At 43.1% G+C, this 20,103-nt stretch overlaps 1 protein-coding gene across 5 annotated transcripts in view; it reads left to right on the top strand.

Moving 5' to 3' along the window:
* The window catches only part of LOC129695557 (lysine-specific demethylase 4C-like), a 324,943-nt gene that overhangs the window by 81,762 nt on the left and 223,078 nt on the right, over window positions 1-20,103 (top strand). The window contains exon 8 of one of the 5 annotated variants that reach the window (XM_055632627.1): window positions 11,042-11,175. The exons of the other annotated variants lie outside the window; for them this stretch is intronic. Within the exon in view, the coding sequence (XP_055488602.1) occupies window positions 11,042-11,101 (60 nt within the window). The 3' untranslated portion in view covers window positions 11,102-11,175. Of the gene's footprint in view, window positions 1-11,041; window positions 11,176-20,103 lie in introns of those variants that run through there. 5 annotated transcript variants of the gene reach the window in all.

The following is a 20,103-nucleotide window of genomic DNA, read 5'->3' as shown; positions in this document are numbered from 1 at the left end:
GGTCCTCCAAAATATTCCAAATGGAATTTAAACTGGAGGTGGTACCCATACTCTTCACCTTCCCATTTTGGTTCCAACTGCCCTTCGATAGCAAGAACTTATTTCCCCCGGTAGAGAGGATATTATTCAAAGTAAACAAGTTTAAATTAATTGCTAGGATTAGAGGGGAGCTGAGAACACATTTTTTTCAAATGCAGACTGTGGTGGTGGTCTTGAATTCACTTCCTAAAAGTGTAGTCAATGCTGAAACCGTTATCGCAGTTTGAAATACAGTAACATACTGTAAACATACTAGATCATGTATGGCCTAGAGCCAGATTATCCTCAGGCTGCACTGTAAATGTATATAATTGGATCCTAGCAATAGTGTATGTTTTTAATAATACTTTATTGCCACATGTACCCAGGTGCAATGAAATTGCTTTGCATGCTATCCAGAAAAATCGTGCTATAGATAAGCACAATCATTGATAAGTACAAAAGAGCAACAAATGTAGTGTAATAGTATATTTCACTGAGGCAGTACACATTGAGTTACCACGTTTCCGGTCAGCAAAGTTCAAAGATCTCAAGAGTGCAATCTTATCTTAGCCTTAAAGGCCCATTGTCCTGGTGGCACTGATCCGCACCTCTGTTTGCCGCCATCTTAAAACTTGCCCTTGTCCAACGTCATCTACTCCCTTCACAAACCTCACTGGTTCCCGGTCTTTGGGTCCGAGCAGGAGACGAGCCTCGGACGACTCTAGGCAGGCTCATGATTCCGTGGTGGATGAGCCAGACCTGTTGTCGAGGTATGGTTGCAGTTCGCCGGCAGCTTCTGGCACCATGTAGCTCGACAGGAGTTTCAGAGCGCTTACAATATTTTGTAGTTAATAGATGGGAAGTGAACTTGGGGTAGGGTGGATGGAGGGGTAGGAGGGGTGGCAGGGAAACCACAATATTAATATTATAGAGAAGAACTAACATATTCCAGTGAAACTCTATTTTGCTGAAAAAACATGGAAAAACTGCAACTGAGAGACCTTGAATGAATAAAAGCATACAAAAAAAATTATGGTAAGAAAAAAAATTATGGTAAGAAAAAACAACAGAGCGATTCATGACAAGAGAGAATACAATAAGATTGGGAGGGGAAAAAAGCTATTAGGAATGCAGAGGAACCATGAAATTAAATTATCAAGAAACAAAAGATTGGTAAGATATTCTGTAGATGCATGGTGACAAATGATGGGTTAGGGATGGGGCATTTATTTGACAAATGCATTTTAACATGGGTAAGTGTTGCATTTTGACAAATTTAAGCAAGGTTCCATCTGTCTTAGAAAAATGAAATTCTAAAGAGGCTACAGAAGCAAAGTAAATTGGAAACAAATACACAAATCCCTGAAGAAAGCAATGTAAGTTATAAGTACAAGGATTTATTTCTGGGTACCGAATTGGAAAGCAGTGACACTTCTAAAGTTAACAAGCTCATATCAAACTCTCATAAAGTATTTTTCATGTTTTGATCACCACATTATTAAAATAATATAAAGCTAGTAGAGGGAATAAGAAAATAGAGTACGAGAATAATGATACATTGGGTAGTTTCTTGTGAAAGGATTAGGGTGACCTGAGAGGCAGCAGAAGGATAATTTCTGTCTGGCGAAGAAAAAAATAAAGGCCATCAATATCAGGTCACTAATCAGATGAAAAAAACCAGAGAACATTTCTATTCCTTGAGGATGAGGAAGTAGAACTCTCTGCATTTAGGGAGAGGCTAGATGAGTGTAAGAGGGAGCAAAGAATAAAGGAATATTCGAATTATTAGATGTGGAAGGATTGGAGGAAACTAGTATGACACCTGTTATGGGAATAGCACCATCTGTGGCGCAGTACTGATGATGCAACACCCATGAGGCAGTAGCCAAGATGGATCCTGAATAAAGATGGCTGAACCCAAGGCACGAGTGTAAAGCCTCTGTTAATTAGTTGTGAAGCTGTAATGGAGCAGTTTACAGTAAGGAAACACAATTTAAAACATGGTGTCAGATCGGGGCCTGTTTCAGGATTCGTCGAGAGTTTTGATTGGGTGCATGCGACGGTGGACGACATTTGTGAGTGAGTTCTACCGAGAGACGATTGTGTGGCCTACATTGTTTCCATCGATAGAGGGGTGGATTTGTCAGTAAAATGGTGCAGCTAAAGCCCCCTGGGCAAATGAGTTTTGAGGCAAGGGACCTGCCAATGGAGTGGAGACAATGGAGGGAGGAGTTTGAGCTCTATGTTGATTTGAGCATGGCAGGGAAGGATGACAAGACAATGAGGAAACTGCTCATGTACCTAGTTGGACCGCAAAGGAGAGAGCTCTACCAAATCATAAAACTGCTAGATACACGGAAGCCGGAGGGCAACGTACAAGAAGTTATGCAAGAGCAGGCTCTCAATGCTTTTGAACAGCATTGTCACCCGTGAGGAACGAGACCATCGACGGGTATAGATTCATTATGAGGAGCCAAGATAGAGGGGAGACTTTGATTTGTTTTTAATAGAATTAAAGCTCTTGGCAGCACATTGCAGTTTCAGAGAGTTGATGGATTCACTGATATGTGATAGATTAATATGCGGCATAAGAGATGACATGCTGCGGGAGAGACTTCTCCGAGAAACCTCACTTAGAAAAGTGTGTGAAGGCATGCCAGGCTTCGGTGCTTGCTAAGGCCAGAGTTGATGTCCTGTTAGGTGACCAACGACAAGATGTCTGTGCAGTGAGACAAGAGGGGAAAAGATACCAGCTACCATACAGTGCAAATACTGCGGATACAAACATGAGAGGAAGAAGGAGAAATGTCCGGCATATGGCCGGGTGTGTTTCAAATGCCATAAGAAAGATAATTTCACATCACAATGCACGGAAAAGCAGATGCAACAGAAGAACCAGAAGAAAGAAAAGAAAGGGAAAAAACTTGTGCATTCAGTGGAGGAAGTGGAGAGTTCCAGTGATGAGTATGATGACAGTCAAGAGGTTGATGAAATTCACACAATGGAACTGCAACCAGAAGCAGTAAAAGCAGAGAGCGTGCACAGTGTTGAGGAGACTCAATTCCCAAAGAAAATCTTTGCGACCATGATGCTAAAAGGGAAGGAAGTAAAATTCCAGATGAACAGTGGAGCCACATGTAACATCATTCCCAAGATGTATGCAAAGGATGTGGATGAAACCAAGCAAGTATTGTCGATGTACAACAATACGACAGTGGTGGATCTTGGCAAAAGCAAGGTGAGACTAGTGAACCCAAAGAATGGAATATAAAGTAGAGTTTGTAGTCCTGGAAGAAGACTGCAATCCAATCCTGGGAAGCAGGGCAGCCCAGCAGATCGGGCTCATCTCAGTGTGTAAAGAGAACATAATGACATTGAATGGCAGAGAAATCCCTCTGAGCAAGGATGGCTGAGTAAGCTGATGTGTTTGAAGGGACAGGTAAATTCGAGGGCAAGTACCATCTGCAGGTAGATGACAGCATAACGCCAGTGATCCATCCACCACAAAGAGTCCCTGTAGCCTTACAGAGTAAGCTGTAAGAGGAGTTAGGCAGACTCACAGAAGCGGAAATATTTGCCCCCGTAGAGACCCACATTCCATGGGTATCCAGCCTTGTGTGTGCAGAAAAGCCCAATGCAAAGTTGAGTGTGTTTAGACTCGAGGGATCTGAACAAGGGGTTTAAAAGAAGTCATTACCCAATGACGACGATTGAAGATGTCCTCACAGACCTGAATGATGCCAAGTTCTTTAGCACGTTTGACGTTAAGAATGGGTTTTGGCATGTGGAACTGGATGATGAGAGTTCACAGCTTAAGACATATAACACACCATTTGGCAGATATAGATGGAGACGCATGCCATTTGGTCTGTCCACGGCCCCTGAATAGTTCCAGCGACGAAAGAACCAAGTGCTGGAGGGTCTGGAAGGAGTGAGGTCTGTTGCTGACGACATCCTAGTATATGGGAAAGAAAAAACTGCAGAGGAAGCAGAAAGAGACCATGACAGGAAGGTCAGAGCTCTGATAGAGAGATGTTGTGACATAAACCTGAAGCTGAATGTAGAGAAGGCAAAGCTGAAGGTGAAGGAAGTCACTTTCTGATTTAATATTTTTAATTATTTTATACAATTTTTTATAACAAAACAGAACAAAAAAAAAAAAAAAAAAAAAAAATAAATAAATAAAAACTGAAAAAGACAACAGGAAAAAAAAAGGAAGGAAAAACAAATAAATATAATAATAAAAAATAAATAAATAAATAAAAACAAAGCCGCCAGACATAACAGTATTGGTACAATCCACATGGTGCTACACAGTCATGCATTGCAAAAGCAGAAGTAAAGGTCACAGGACTACATCACTGCAGATAATATGAAATTATGAAATTATTGGACTTTGAGATGGTTGATAAATGGTCCCCAAACACTTAAAAAGTTGTTTGGTACCTTGGAGTTGTAGAAGCGTATCCTTACCATCTGTATGATTATTATCATTTCATTGAACCATTTTTCGAAGCAAGGGGGTGTAGATGATTTCCAGTCTGTTAGGATCATTTTCTTGGCTGCCACCATACCAAGCATCAGTGCTTGTTGTTCTTCAGACGTGAAGTACAAAGCAGTCTCTGAGCATCCAAAAAGTGCCAGTTCTGGATCAGGGAGAATATCTTTTCCATAGACCCCAGAAAACCACTTAAATATTTTAGACCAGTATATTTGTATATGAGGACAGAGCCAGAAAATATGTGTTAAAGAACCATCTGCACTTTTGCATCTGTCACATAATGGAGAAATAGCAGGGTAGATTCGATGAAATTTGGTCTTTGAGTAATGGAGTCTATGGATGACTTTAAACTGATCAGTTTATACCTGACATTGATCGAACAAGTTTGGATTCTGGTCAGACCTTCATTCCAAGTGTCGTCAGACACCTCGAAATTCAGCTCAGTAGACCAGGCTTCTTTCAGATGAGTAGTGGATACAGAAAGGAAGTCACTTTCATAGGCAATAGAGTCCCTGCTGCAGGACTGAAACCAGATCCAGGGAAGGTAGAAGCAGTGCTACAGATGCCTAACCCAACGGATGTCCGAGGAGTTCAGCGATTTGTTGGGTTTGTTAACTACTTGAACAAATTCCTTCCTGGACTAAGCGACCCATGTGAACTGCTACGCAAGCTGACACAGAAGGATGTAGTTTGGAGGTGGGCAGAGATGCATGACAGGGCGGTGATGGAAATAAAGAAACTAGTAACTGCAGAGCCAGTACTCAAATACTATGATCCATCCAAGGAGCTGACAGTACAGGCAGATGCGTCAGAAACTGGACTTGGTGCGGCGCTGATGCAGGAGGGCCATCCCGTTGCCAATGCCAGCAGGCCCCTGACGGATGCAGAGACCAGATATGCACAAATTGAAAAATAATTGCTGGCAGTGGTGTTTGGCCTAGAGAGGTTCCATGTATACACATATGGAAGGCCAGTGAATGTGCAGTCAGACCATAAGCCACTGGAGATAATCGCCGCAAAACCAGTTCATCGTGCACCAAAGAGGTTGCTGGTGAGGACGCAGACATATGATGTGACAATAAGATACAGACCAGGGAAGGAGATGCAGCTTGTGGACACACTGAGCAGAGCATATATTCAGACTGGCAAGACCATGAGAGAACTGGAGACTGTAAACCTGGCAAGGCACATCCCAATATCACATCCTCTGCTAAATGGCATAAGGATGCAACAAAAAAAATGAAACTATGCAGAGACTGCAAGAGGTGATCAAACGAGGCTGGCCAGAGAACAAGAAGGATGTTGACCCAGAACGTATCTCCTATTTCCATGTGAGGGATGAACCGAGTGTTGGAGATGACCTCATATTCAGAGGAGAGAGAGTAATCATCCCTAAAGCTAGGAGACATGGTCACACTATTAAAACAACACCTTTCTACTCCAAATGTCCTCATTTCTGTCACTCCTAAGCGTGCTCAATCATAGTTGCAGAGTTCTTTTAGCAGAGAAAAGTTTTTTTTTCTTACAAAATAGGTTATATATAATGCAATATACAATATAGACCTCATATAACTAATTTTTCTTCCAGTAGGGGACCCACAGTTTCCTTCAGCTCATTAAACAGCTCAGGTGTGATTCGTATACAGTTTTAAAATGCAGACAAATCCTCCTCTTGCAGCACATTCATCAGACTATCATACTGTCCAAGCATCAATCTTCTTTGCAAGAAGGGCTTCACCCACTGACACTTCTTCTGCTTCCTCTTCACCCTTGTGCTTTCCCTTCTGCCTTTCTTGAAAGGCTGATGAAGCAAAAGGGCTGCTGCTGACAGCAGTAGATGTACTTTTAGTAACATCCACCTAACTTGTTCCTTCCCTGCTCTCATGGTTCAGAATGATTTAAAAAAAACCTGGGAGGCTTTTATTGTAAGAAAAAACAATTTCCTCTGCTAAAAGAACTCTGCAACTATGATTGAGCACGCCCAGGAGTGACGGAGGTCACATGCTTATGTTAATATTAACCTTTTTTTCACCCAGTTTTATTCCACCAGGGAGGTCTTACCTTCCACTACCTGCAACCTCCGGTAACCACCTTCAACTAGCATCGCAACCGGCTTTGACTAAAAAATTAACGATTTTTAAAACGGCAACGGATAATGACGTGCTGGTAAATGAAAGGGGAGGAGGCATATGCCGGGTATCAGCAGGTGGGATGAAGTGAACCTCTTGAGATGTATATGAGGCGTCGGAGTACACATGAGGTTACACGAGATAGCTTTGGCAATAAGGTAAAGTAGAGTTTAAAGACGTTCTAAAAGTATATTAAGGGCAAGTCAACCAGGGAGAGTATAACACCCCTTAAAGACCTAGATGGACATCTTTGTGTGGAGCCATGGGAGAGGGACAAGGTGTTAGATGAATATTTCACATCTGTATTTACTAAAGAAAGAAATAGATGTTAGGAAACTTGTCAAAATATACACTGATGTCTTGAAAAAGGTCTACATTACAGAAGATGAGGTGCTGGTAGTCTTAAAACGCATACAGATAAATAAATCCCCGGGACCTGATCAAATCTATCCTAAGGCATTGTGGAGAAGCAAGGGAATAAATTGTGGGGCACCAGGCAGAGATATTTGTGTTGTCTATAGCCATGGGTGAGGGGTGAAAGACTGGAGGGTAGCTAATGTTGCACCTTTATTTAAGAAAGGGTACAAAGAAAAGCATGGGAACTATAGATCAGTGAGCATAACGTCCGTAGGGGGTAGGTTATTGGAGGGATCGTGAGTGATAGTATCTTCAACTCCTCACTACTTAAATTTGTGGTCCCCACCTGCTTTAAAAGGACACCTGTAATATCAGTGCTCTAGAAGAGCAAGGCTCAGTATCTCAATGACTACTCACGGATGGCACTCATGTCTGTTGTGATGAAGTGCTTTGAGAAGTTGGTTACGACACATATCAACTCCTGCCAAAGTAAGCACCTGGACCTACAACAATTTGCATACTGCCACTACAGATCAATAGCAGATACGATCTCGCTGGCTCTGTGCATCAGACCACTTGGCCAATAAGAATATATATGTCAGGCTATTTTTCAATTACAGCTTGGCATTGAACACCAATTTTCCCTCTAAACTAACTATCAGATTTGGGGAACTGGGTCTCTGCTTGTTCCTATGCAATTGGATGCTTAGCTTCTTCATTGGCAGACCAGTCAATAGTTCAGAACCAGGGGCCACAGTCTTAGAATAAAGAGGAGGCCATTTAAGACTGAGGTGAGAAAAAATCTTTCACCGAGAGAGTTGTGAATTTGTGGAATTCCCTGCCACAGAGGGCAGTGGAGGCCAAATCACTGGATGGATTTAAGAGAGAGTTATATAGAGCTCTAGGGGCTAGTGGAATCAAGGGATATGGGGAGAAGGCAGGCATGGGTTATTGATTGGGGACAATCAGCCATGATCACAATGAATGGCAGTGCTGGCTCGAAGGTCTGAATTGCCTCCTCCTGCACCTATTTTCTATGTTTCTAATAGGAGATGACAGCAACACTTCCTTCGATGACCATCAGCACAGGAACACCTCAAGGTTCTGTGTTCAGTTCCCTGTTATACTCTCTGTATGCCTTTAACTGTGTAGCCAGGCACGGCTCCAATATCATCTTTAAATTCGCCAACAATGCCACCGTGTTGGACAAGTAACGGGTAATGATAATTCAGAGTACAGGAGGGAGTTTGATAATCTGCCAGAATAACAATCTTGCTCTCAAATTTAGCAACAACACGGAGCTGATTGTTGACTTCAGGAAGAGAGAACCTGTCTTCAATGAGGGGAGAGAATCGACAGCTTATCTCTGAAAATCAGTCCGAGACCTAGTACATTGATGCAATCACAAAGCAAGCTCATCATTGACTTATTTCTTTGGAAGATTGAGGAGATTTGTATGTCAATGTATTGAACTTTTACAGGTGTAGAGTCGAGAGCATGCTGTCTGGTTACATCACAGCTAGTTTTGTAACACAAACACCTGAGAACAAAGGAGGCTGCAGAAAGTGGTAGATGCTGGAGCATAGAGGGCATGAGTTGCCTGAGATTGGAAAATTCTGTGTACATACATTTAGCAGCAAATAAGAATTTTATTGTACTGTTTCTGGTACAAATGACAATGAAATGCTCTTGACTATCTCCTGACTCTTGGAAAGGTAAGACTGATCAGGGATAATCAGCAGGGCTTTGTCGATGGGAAATCATCTCTTACCAATTTGATTGAGGTGATCAGGAAGATTGAATGTAGGGCAGCAGACATTGTCTCCATGAACTTAGCACAGCCTTTGACAAAGTACTGCATGGTAAGTTGTTCTGTAAGGTTAGATTGCATGAGATCCAGGGCCAGCTAGCCAATTGAATATAAAATTGGCTTGATGATAGGAGATGGAAGGTACAGTTGGCGGGTTCTTTTTCAGACTGGAGGCCTGTAGCAAGGATGTGTGCCACAGGAATCAATGCTGGGTTTACTGTTGTGCTTTGCTTTGTTATTGATTTGGGTGAGAGTGTAGGTGGGATACTAAGTTTGCGGAAGTCAGAAACATTGGTGATTTATTGGACAGTGAAGAAGATTATCTAATATTACAATGGGAGCTTTACCAACTTGTACGGTAAATAGTCGGGGTTGAGGAGTGTTGTAGAACAGAGAGATCTTGGAATGCAGGTACATTATCTTATGAAGATGGTAGCGTGGGTGGTCATGACCACCTGAGCTGGTTCGTCTTCTACCTCAAAGATAGGAGTTTCTCTACAAACATAGGCAACTCTTTCTCCTCCCCAGCTAGCCTTTGCTGCGGCGTTTCAAAAGGCTCCATCCTAGGCCTCATTCTCTTCTCCCTGTATATGCTCCCCTTAGGCTAAGTCATTCAAAGGCTCGGCATTTCCTTCCACTGCTATGCAGACGATACACAACTCTATCTCCCCCTGAAGCCCGAAAACCGATCTAATCTACTCAGCCTTATCCACTGCCTCGAGGATATAAAGTGTTGGATGGCCCAGAATTTCCTCCAACTAAACGAGAGTAAGTCTGTCATCCTACTCGGACTCAATCAAAACGATAGCAGGCAGACTTGGAAGCCTTACCCCATTACTCAAACCTCACGTCAAAAACCTTGGTGTGATATTTGACTCAGCGTTGAAATTTGACAAACAAGTCGATGTCGTGATAAAAACTAGCTTCTTCCAGCTATGGACGATAGCTAAAATAAAACAATTCCTCCAATTTGACTACCTAGAAAAGATCATCCGCACATTTATCTCTTCCCGCTGTGATTACTGCAACTCCCTTTACACTGGCATCAGCCAATCATCCCTGTCCCGCCTGCAACTGGTCCAAAACGTTGCAGTGAGACTCCTGACGGGCACCCGAAAAAGGGACCACATCACCTGATTCTGGCCTCTCCCCACTGGCTCCCTGTGCGGTTCAGAATCAATTTCAAGCTCCTTCTTTATGTATACAAAGCCCTTGATGGGCTTGCCCCACCTGCATCAAAAATCTGCTTACCCACCACACCACCTCCAGGTCCCTCAGGTGAGCCGACTTGGGGTTACTGACCATCCCGCGGTCTAGGCATAGACTCAGGGGCGACCACACTTTTGCGGTTGCAGCTCCTAGCATGGAACAGCATCCCTCTTCCCATCAGAACTGCCCCCTCCATTGACTCTTAAGTCTAGACTTAAAACTTATTTCTACTCTCAAGCCTTTCTTGAGGTCCTCTGAGGGAGCGCTGTATGTATCTATGTATGTATTGTTGATCTATGTACCACTGTTTGTAGCACGTTAGTACCTGCACCAATGTAAAGCACTTTGGTCAACAAGAGTTGTTTTTAAATGCGCTATAGAAATAAAATTAACTTGACTTGACCAAGTAACGGTTTAAGAGGCAAATGTTTTGCACATAGGAGGGTGGGTGGGTATGTGGAACGAGCTGTTAGAGGATGTGGTTAAGGCAGGTACAATTACAATGACATTTGGACAGGTACATAGATAGGAAACATTTGGACGGATATGAGCCAGGAGCAGGCAAGTAGGATTAACTTGGATTGGCAATTTTTTTGACATGGTCAAGTTGGGCCAAAGGACCAGTTTTCGTGCTGTACAGCTCTATTTCTCTGTGAATGCCCAACATCTCTCTTGTTGTAAACTCACAAAATTTCCCATCTCCGAGAAGAAATCTTTCCTCATTTAGTGTTAAGTGAACCCTTTACTTGCATTATTTTAGTTATAATTGTAAAGATGTGCCCTTATCAATTGACAATCAGTGGAAATAAGCCATCATATACTTAATCCAAATCCTAAAAATCGGACACGTTTTGTCTGGAACTAGTTATGTGAACCTCATTGGAAGATGATTGTACTGCATTTAGTATGGTCAATTTATAATGCACTCCATTCGGATGGTCCTGTGTTGTGCAAGAACTTTGCATAACCCAATCTGAATAAAAGGATGAAACAGCACTTCCTGCTTTCTCCCAGGTCTTAACTGAACTGTCCTCTAACCAGCCACCTCACTGGAGGTCTTTCAAATTATCTTGAATTGGACTTCACTGGACTTGCACTGAACATGAAACCCATTGTCCTGCACCTGTACCTGTACACTGTGGACAGCTTGATTATAATCATGTATAGACTTTTAGCTGACTGGATAGCATGCAACAAGCTTTTCTCTCTATCCTGGTACACGTGACAATAATAATCCAAGCTAAACTTTTTATTTGATAGCTTTATGTAAGGTTGTGAGTGTATCTGTAGTCCCACTTTTTTGGATGATAATGCAAATCCTCAGTTAATTGCTGTTATTTTTCCTGTGATGTGATGTGGCTGCAAAGTAGTTTGATCTCGCGCCCTCTTTTTTCCTTGCTGTTGCTTTATGTATGAATTTCCTGGAAACTGCTCCCTATAGCATGAAAGAACTGCCAGTTTTGAACTTTGAGATAGTCTGACAGATTTTATAACTGAAGAAAATTATATATTCCTGAAAGTGAAAGTCAATTTTCTTCAATGGTTTTTTTTTAAAAAGCTATAATTTTGTAGGCTATAGTGCAAAAATATAAGATAAACTATTCTTTTTTAAGATCGCTGGTATCTGCTTTTTATGTTATGAACATCATTTATTTTATATCTACTTAAATCATGTGTGTTAGCTTGTAAATTAAAGTATCACATCAATCACCAAATCTTTGGTTTCTTTTTCAACTATATAATGCATTTTCAACCTACAAATCTGCCTTTCCTCTAAAGTTCAGTGTACAGAATTGCTTTAAAAAAACATAGTCCACCAATTAAGTTAATTATATTCTTTGTAAGTACAAAATACTTCTGACAAGATCAATATATTCTATTATGGCAGTTGTTTAGTTTCAACAGCAATTAGTTGTATTTATTCTGAGGCTTTAGCATAGTAAAACACCCCTTGGCGTTTCACGGATCATTGCCAACAGAATTTTTATGTGCGTTAGAACACAAGCAGCAGAGTTTTACTTGACCTCAGTTTATGGAGGATGGGACAATGGAGGCCAATTAGAATCTGACAAATCAATCGAGAGGCAACAAAGCATGTTAGCAGCAGAACAGATTAGACAGAGTTGGATGAAGCCACAAAAGTGGGAGAGATGGTCAGAATGACAATGCTTAAGTGGATCTAAATTTATTATCACAAGACTTAATATGGAACCGGAGTTGTGAATAATTCTGTTGTACCTTGAGACAATTTCCAGAGTGAGAATGGAGCTGGTATTTAGGACCAAATATTATGGTAGGAAAAGTGACATTGATCTTCCCAGTACCTGGTTGGATTTAATTTATCCAGATCCAGAGTTTAATTTTGGATAAACAGTCTGGCAGGATTGTGGCAGTGCAAGAATCGCGAGACACTTTGGCGATATGAATCTGCACAGCTTCAGCTTACATGCAAGCCGGGGCTGTATTACAGGTGCACAACCTTTTATCCGACAGCCTTGGGACCAGACACTTTTCGTAATTCAGAATTTGTCGGTCTTCGGAATGGATTTTTTTTAGCGTAAATTTTAATGGCTGGCTCAGTGGTAGAGTGCTCGGCTCATATCCGCAAGGTCGCGAGTTTGCGCCTTGATCCCGGCAGTTACTCGGTCGCGAGTTTGAGTCTTCAATGTCGTTTTTTCATGCAGAATAAATGTTTGTATGAAATGCAGTGTAGGAGAGGTGTACTGACTGTGTCGGCAGAACTTTGGAAGTGATTGCCCACCAGTCTAAAACGCCGCTGTGTCTCCCTGTCCCTGGGATAGCAGGGGGCGATCAAACAGCACAATACCCCCCTCCCCCTCCAACTCCAGAGGAATCCGCTCCCCGATGGGCCGCTACGGCGACAAGTGGCAGTTTGCCCACAGCCCGAGCTGCGCCACCCCAAGAACACCTTGCACACCATCAGCTTCTGCCCCTACGTGTTCCTCTGGAGTTGGAGCGGGGCTGGGCTGGAGTTGCTGCTGGCTGTGGGTCTCTGGGATCTCCGTGCTTGCAGTGGGCCTGGGGGTCGCTGTCCCGTTGGTCCTGACGTCTCCGGCCACCCCCCTGCACTGGAGCTGAGACTGGGAACTGTACCGTCCTTGCCCCCTCCCTCTGCAACTGCAAACAACCCCACTCTCCTGCAAGGGCGGTACAGTTCTCGGAGGGTAGCAGGTGGCCGGAGACGTCAGGACCAACAGGAACCCGCTCCCCGATGGGCCCCTACAACGCCCCGAGCTGCGCCCCGTCATCCCCAACCCAGGTTCCTCTGTAGTTGGAGCGGGGCTGGGCTGCTGCAGGCTGTGGGTCTCTGGGTTCTCCGTGCTTGCGGTGGGCCTGGTGGTCGACGTCCAATTGGTCCTGACATCTCCGGTGACTGCACTAGCCTGCTGGCTGCCATCGCCGACGTGAAGACAGTACAAAGCCCCCGCGCCGGTGCGATGAGCGGGGAGCTGGAGAGGGGAGGGATGGGGTCACACACATGGCCGGGAAGCAGAGGGGTGTAGGTGGGGTGAAACTGAAGGGAGCGACAATCTGCTGCTGCCTGCACGCTGAGTTAGAAAGTTCCCACGCAAGACTCACGATACACTGTGTATCGTGTCTACCGTGGGAACTTTTTAACAGCGGGCAGGTAGCAGCATATTATCAATTATTAACCCTCCCGCGCAATATACCCTCACCTTCACTTTTATGGATGGGGATTTAGTTCCCCTTTCTTCGAGGACCGACCGGAAGTTCCGCTGTCACCTCTGCGGGCCGCCCTCGGTGAACGTCCTGTCTCCCTGTCCCTGGGATAGTAGGGGGCGATCAAACAGCACAATACCCCCCTCCAACTCCAGAGGAATCCGCTCCCCGATGGGCCGCTACGGCGACGTGGCAGTTCGCCCACAGCCCGAGCTGCGCCACCCCAAGAACAAGACGTACCCCTTGCACACCATCAGCTTCTGCCCATACGGGGAGCGTGTTCCTCTGGAGTTGGAACGGGGCTGGGCTGGAGTTGCTGATCTGGGATCTCCGTGCTTGCAGTGGGCCTGGGGGTCGGTGTTCCGTTGGTCCTGACGTCTCTGGTGACTGGCACTGTGCTGCTAGCATCGCGACGTGAAGACAGTACAAAGCCCCCGCGCCGGTGCAATGGGCGGGGAGCTGGAGAGGGGAGGGAAGGGGTCACACACATGGCCGGGAAGCAGAGGGGTGTAGGTGGGGTGAAACTGAAGGGAGCGACAATCTACTGCTGCCTGCACGCTGAGTTAAAAGGTTCCCACGCAAGACTCACGATACACTGTGTATCGTGAGTCTACCGTAGGAACTTTTTAACGCAGCTGGCAGGTAGCAGCATATTGTTAATTATTAACCCTCCCGCGCAATATACCCTCACCTTCTCTTTTATGAATGGGGATTTAGTTCCCCTTCGAGGACCGACCGGAGGTTCCGCTGTCACCTCTGCGGGCTGCCCTCGGTGAACATTTTCAAGGACCTTTCTTCAAGGACCGAAAAAATGTCGCTATTCGGAGGTTTTCGTTATTTGGATCTTCGGATAAAAGGTTGTGCACCTGTATCAGATGATAATGCTGGAGAACTGCATTTGGTGAGGAAGTAGACAGAAGCCTTGGATAGATCCTCAGTAACAACTGTAGGGAATTGTGCTATTAATTCCTTGACAACAATGGGCTGAAAAGAATGGAATCAACCCCCAAATGGATACTAGTGAAGAAGGAGAAATAAGAGGATGGTTTAATCAACCATTGCAAATTGAGAAATATGAGGAATGACAAGTTTACTTCTGTGGTAGCCACATAAGATGTAAATTTTGACATTAACATATAGTACTTCAGTGTAATAATATGTATGGAAACATAATTAGAAGTCTGTTAAAGATACAGACATGCTTCTTGTAGGGATTTGTTGAGCATTATTTGTGACAATCCTTTGTATTACCAAGGATTACTTTCAAGTTTAAGATCTGACTACTACCCGGTTTTGTCCCCTAAAAATAATATGCATAGTATTCTTGTGCCAGCTAATTTTGATCCCTCCTTGGACAGTGCTTCAGAGATCCATGAATGTGGAATGAAAACAATGAAAAAATAAGTTGCCATCCTTAAATGTAGTTGTCATATGAATTCCATGTTAAATATTGGACCTGATAGAATAATTCATTCATGAGTTAAAGACAATCTGACAATTAAAGATCATTATAAATTACAAACAAGTTTTCCAAAAGTATCTGGACTTTTTTCTATTATGCACTGCCATTTAATAATAATTAGCAATTTTATTTAACAATTGTAATTAGAACTTTTACGTGCAAAAAAAAGTCTCATGGTATTGATCTATTTTTTTTCCAATTGTCAGCTGTAGTTATTCAAATTATATAACAACATAAATAAAAACAGCAATCTCATTGACTATAATTAGTCTAGAAAAAAAGAGACAAATAGATTGGAGCACCAATCTTTTTTTGAGAATTTAGTGGGTATCAGTGCAAGTTGTGCAACTTAGTGCCATTGCAAATGTTTGATTACTGTTGGTAAGGTGCCTTGGGAAGATCGTTAGAACTCCTATAGCAACTTTCTGTTTTCTGCTTGCAATCATTTGTGCAGATGCCAGTAATTGCTATCTGATTTAAAGTTCACCATTATTTTCATTATAAATTCTGGACTGTAAATCTCATGAAACTCAATCATGAATGCATTGGGTAAGTTATTGATATTCTTAGAAATTAATAAAACTTAATATTTGTGAGAAGAATACTTGTAAGTCTGGTAGTCATTTGATCTATATTTTGTATGTATGAATGCATGTTGGCCCAAATTCTCTGACAATTATCCAGTGCTTGGGTTCCACGTTTCGTGGCTACAGGTTAATCAAACTGAGGACAACCTTGTTTACGCACCCAGAACTAAAGCCAAGTACTGAAACTTTGAATGACGTAGCCCAGAATGATTTGTGTACATGGGCCAGAACAAACTTTGATGAAAAATGTCGCGGGGCGCCTTTGACAGCTGGCAAAGCCCCATCCTCAGCCTTTCTTACTGTCAGCTAGAGTTCAGAAACATCTAAAATATTTGACATTTCTACAACGTTCCATAAATAGTTACAAATGGTGAGGTGAACAAATTAGAAATAATTCTAGAATTATCCTTGTTTATTCTTTCTTCTCTGCAGCCATGAATCCCACCAGTCAAATGAATTAGCTTGAGAATCTTAACCAGTTCTTCTTTGTAAATACCAGGAAATCTCAGCAAGATCTTGCTCCCAATATATTTCCGAACAATGCATTATTATCCTCTCGTGCAACCTTCTCATCTTAACACCAAGCTAGTGAATTTATATTGCAATTCACCCAAATCTAGTGGAGAACAGGTGTAAAGTGACTGGCAGAGCTAGATCAGTAAGGATGGAATTTAAGTAATATAGTGCAAGAGTCCCAATATGTTCCACCACTTACATTGATAGGTATGGAACTTTCTGGAATTCTCAGCAAACTGCAAGCCATTGATATTTCCCCAGAAATGACTCCGCTTTGCAACCAATTTTGCCCCAGTCTTTATCCTGTGGTAGAGGGGATTGTGATTTCTATGTGATTTATTTTGGATTACTTAATGATTCATTGTAATTGGTTGCTTATCCTAATTTATTTTGAATAATATGTAAACTTAATTAAAACCTACCATCTTTCAAAATACACATTGTGCACTTGACAGATCATGGTCTTAACCTTCAAGTTGTATTTTTGTCTCCCCCTCCCCCCCACCCCACCCCCCCACCTCCACTGGTGTAAAGCATAACTGTTTTTATGTTGGATTTGATGGATTTGTTTGGTTCCACATTCATTAGTTTCTCATCAGAAAACTGGCAGGCTGTAAAATGAAACTTTGAGTTAGATTTTCAGCTTGATTGTTCAGAGACATTTTCAAAGAATTGTTGTTTTTATGCAGCAACAGCCTTTGGTCCCACTGTTGCTTAAAAAGGGTGAAAAGCTATTTGCTTTATGGACTCTATGGAGGGGAAATGGTGACCTACAGAGAGAGCTCTATTTGGGTGACAGAACTGGAAGCAAGCAATGTTGAGAATATATAATATGGATACTGGAACAAAGTACTTTGAAAGGATGCCAGAAATCTGAGTAATTTCCCTTGATATGGACATACTGTGTAAATGACTGATTGAACAAAATACTCAAAGCAGAGATTAAGGATGATTAAAAAAAAATTAGAAAGATTACCTGGTAAGAATTCATTTAGTTCACAATTTAGTAGTCTGTAACTTTGTAAATGAATTGTAATAATAAAAGCCTGGGGCATTTAATGCTTGCCTTGCCAGTGGAACAAAGGTATTTTTAACTGAGTTTAGTGTGCAATACATGGTGTTAATGTTGATATAATTATTTTGTTTGTTAACTACAAAGATCGTGCAAACTTGCTTCATATTTGGTCTTAATACAACGGAAAAATCCCAGGCCAATTATTCAGTTATTTTTCTAAAGCTGTAGAAATATTAGTGTGTTTTAAATACCCGTTGTTGTATGACTTCCATGCTTCGGTACCCTGAGTATTGTCATGGTAATTGCATATGGTCAGATCAGGAAACATTAACTTGAAAAGGCTATCATCACTGGTTGAAGTAAAGTCGATTCTGTGGACTTTTATTAATATTAATCACGATTATTATTCACCACACCTCATTCTCTCCTCCTCGATGAAGCTGCAATAGGTCATGTGAGATACTATTTGGACTATACTAAGAGGGAAGATGACCATCAGAAAGACAACCAAAGCATATGCAGGACTCCTGATGTTTGAACTTTATTCCAGTGTGTTTTTTTTAATCCTGGCAGAGCCTGCCTATAACTGGACCGAGATCTTCCCAATTTCTTAAGTTCATAAATATTCCATGCTACTCCTTCAGAAGTGTAAATCTGGAAAATTACAAACATTGTCATAAGAATAATTTAGTAGTTGTGTAGATTTTAAAAATATGAAAGGTCGAAAAAATCAGTGGTTTTGAGTTTATTTAATGATCTGTGAAAATAACTTTTAATTTTGGTTGTTGTACTGAGGCTGTAGTCACACTTCTCCATTTGACCTTTGTGTCTCTGATTTAGAGAAGGGTTATATTGTTCAAAGTTTGGACTCAAATATATTGTTCAGAGGTTGGACTTGAAGTCCAGTTCATCATGGGAACGGCTCTGCCTTACATTGTGTAAATGGGTGCTTGATGGTCAGCCTAGAATGGGTAGTCTGAGTGGGTTGTTTCAACATTGTATGATTTTATAATTCTAGTAGACCAGGTGCAGACCCGTTGGGTTCCGTCCCCCCCAACGCAATATTCCACCACTCACCCATCGTTCCCAACTGCGCAGGTGCGGCTGACGTTTTTAAAAATTAAAATGGTAATAACTTGTAAAATATAAGATCAATGTGCACGCCACTCACTCGCCCTCTTCAGTCCCCTATTTCCCATCTCCATTATCTACCCTCTCCCTACCCTCCACCAACTCTCCTCTGCTTCCTCCCCTCACCCCCTTCCTCCCCTCCTCTCTCTTCTCCCTCCCCCCTCCTCTCTTCCCCCTCCCCTCCTCTATTACCTCGCCATCCCTCTTCCTACCCCTACCTCCATTCCCCCTCATCCCCAGCGCACACTTCCCCCTCCTCTTCACCCCCCCTCTTCTTTCCCCTTTCCTCCTCTCCTCCCCCATTCCCTTCCTTATCGCTCCCTCCCTTCCCTTTCCCCTAACCTCAGTCACTCCCTCCAAAAAAATGACATCCCGTTGAGATGTCATTGTGGGGTGGAACACTGCTGACGGGCAGACAGTTTTTTAAAAGTGTTTTTTTTTTTAAGTTTTAAACACCAATAACTTGTAAACTATACCAACAATCTGAACGAAACTTGGTTAATTTACATCACAGGACAATGGTGAGTAAGGTGGTGCACAGTTTGTATCGCTATTGCGATACGATAAGAACATAATATCCCAACACTCACCCTTAGCCCCCAACTCCGCTGTGACATGACCCCCCCCCCCCCCCCCCCCCCCCCCCCCCCCCCCCCCCCCCCCCCCCCCCCACACACAAATGTCACTTTAAAACGTTTAAATCTCATCCATTACGTCCCTCTCCTTACAACAATGTAAAGACACTCTCATAGCTTGTGTATTGGCAGCAGAGATCACATTGTGATGTCATTTTCGGTTTTCAGAATCTTCACAGCAGTGTATGTAAATGAGATCCCATTGTGATTGGACGACTGTGAGATGCCATTGTGACATCATCACTGGAAGCTGCTGGTAGAGTCTCCCTCAAAGGCAGTTATTATTCTCAAAGTTACCTTTTTTAAACTTTAAATATCAATAACGTGAAATACAACATCAAATCTGAAGAAAACATTACATCGACATTGGGAAAAAGCTGAGTAAGGTTCTGCAAAAATGTTCACGCTATTGTGTACCGTTTTGGCGACACACACACACACACACACACACACACACACACACACACACACACACACACACACACACACACACACACACACACACACACACACACACACACACACACACACACACTTACTTTATAAATATATATAGGTATACTAAACCAAGTGGGACCCGTTGGGACCCATGTCACACGGGAGACCTGCCCCCCCAACGCAATATTTCACCACTCATCCATAGCTCCCACGGGAGGGCTGGTACCCCAACGCAACCCGTTCCCCAATGCAATATTTCACCACTTACCCGTTCCCACAACCCAGCGCAATATTCCACCACTCACCCGTTCCACCAACGCAACCTGTTCCCCCAACGCAGTATTCCACTACTCACCCACAGCCCCCAACTGCGCAGAGGCATAGGCTGCAGCCTACCTTGCCCTGGGTGCCACTCCTCTTCCTCCCCCATGCTCTTCCTACTCGCGGGCCCGGTGCCGCTCCTCAGGTTGGGGGTTGTGGGGGGGGGGGGGGGGGCGGGGGGGGGTATGGGCCGAGCGGCAAGGAGCCGGGGGAGGGAGAGGCAGAGGCCTACCTGCGGTCTTCCTCCTCGCAGGACCCCGTGCTGCTCC

The sequence above is a fragment of the Leucoraja erinacea genome, chromosome 3, assembly GCF_028641065.1.
Source record: "Leucoraja erinacea ecotype New England chromosome 3, Leri_hhj_1, whole genome shotgun sequence".
NCBI lineage: Eukaryota > Metazoa > Chordata > Chondrichthyes > Rajiformes > Rajidae > Leucoraja > Leucoraja erinaceus.
This window is presented reverse-complemented; position numbering and strand designations above follow the sequence as displayed.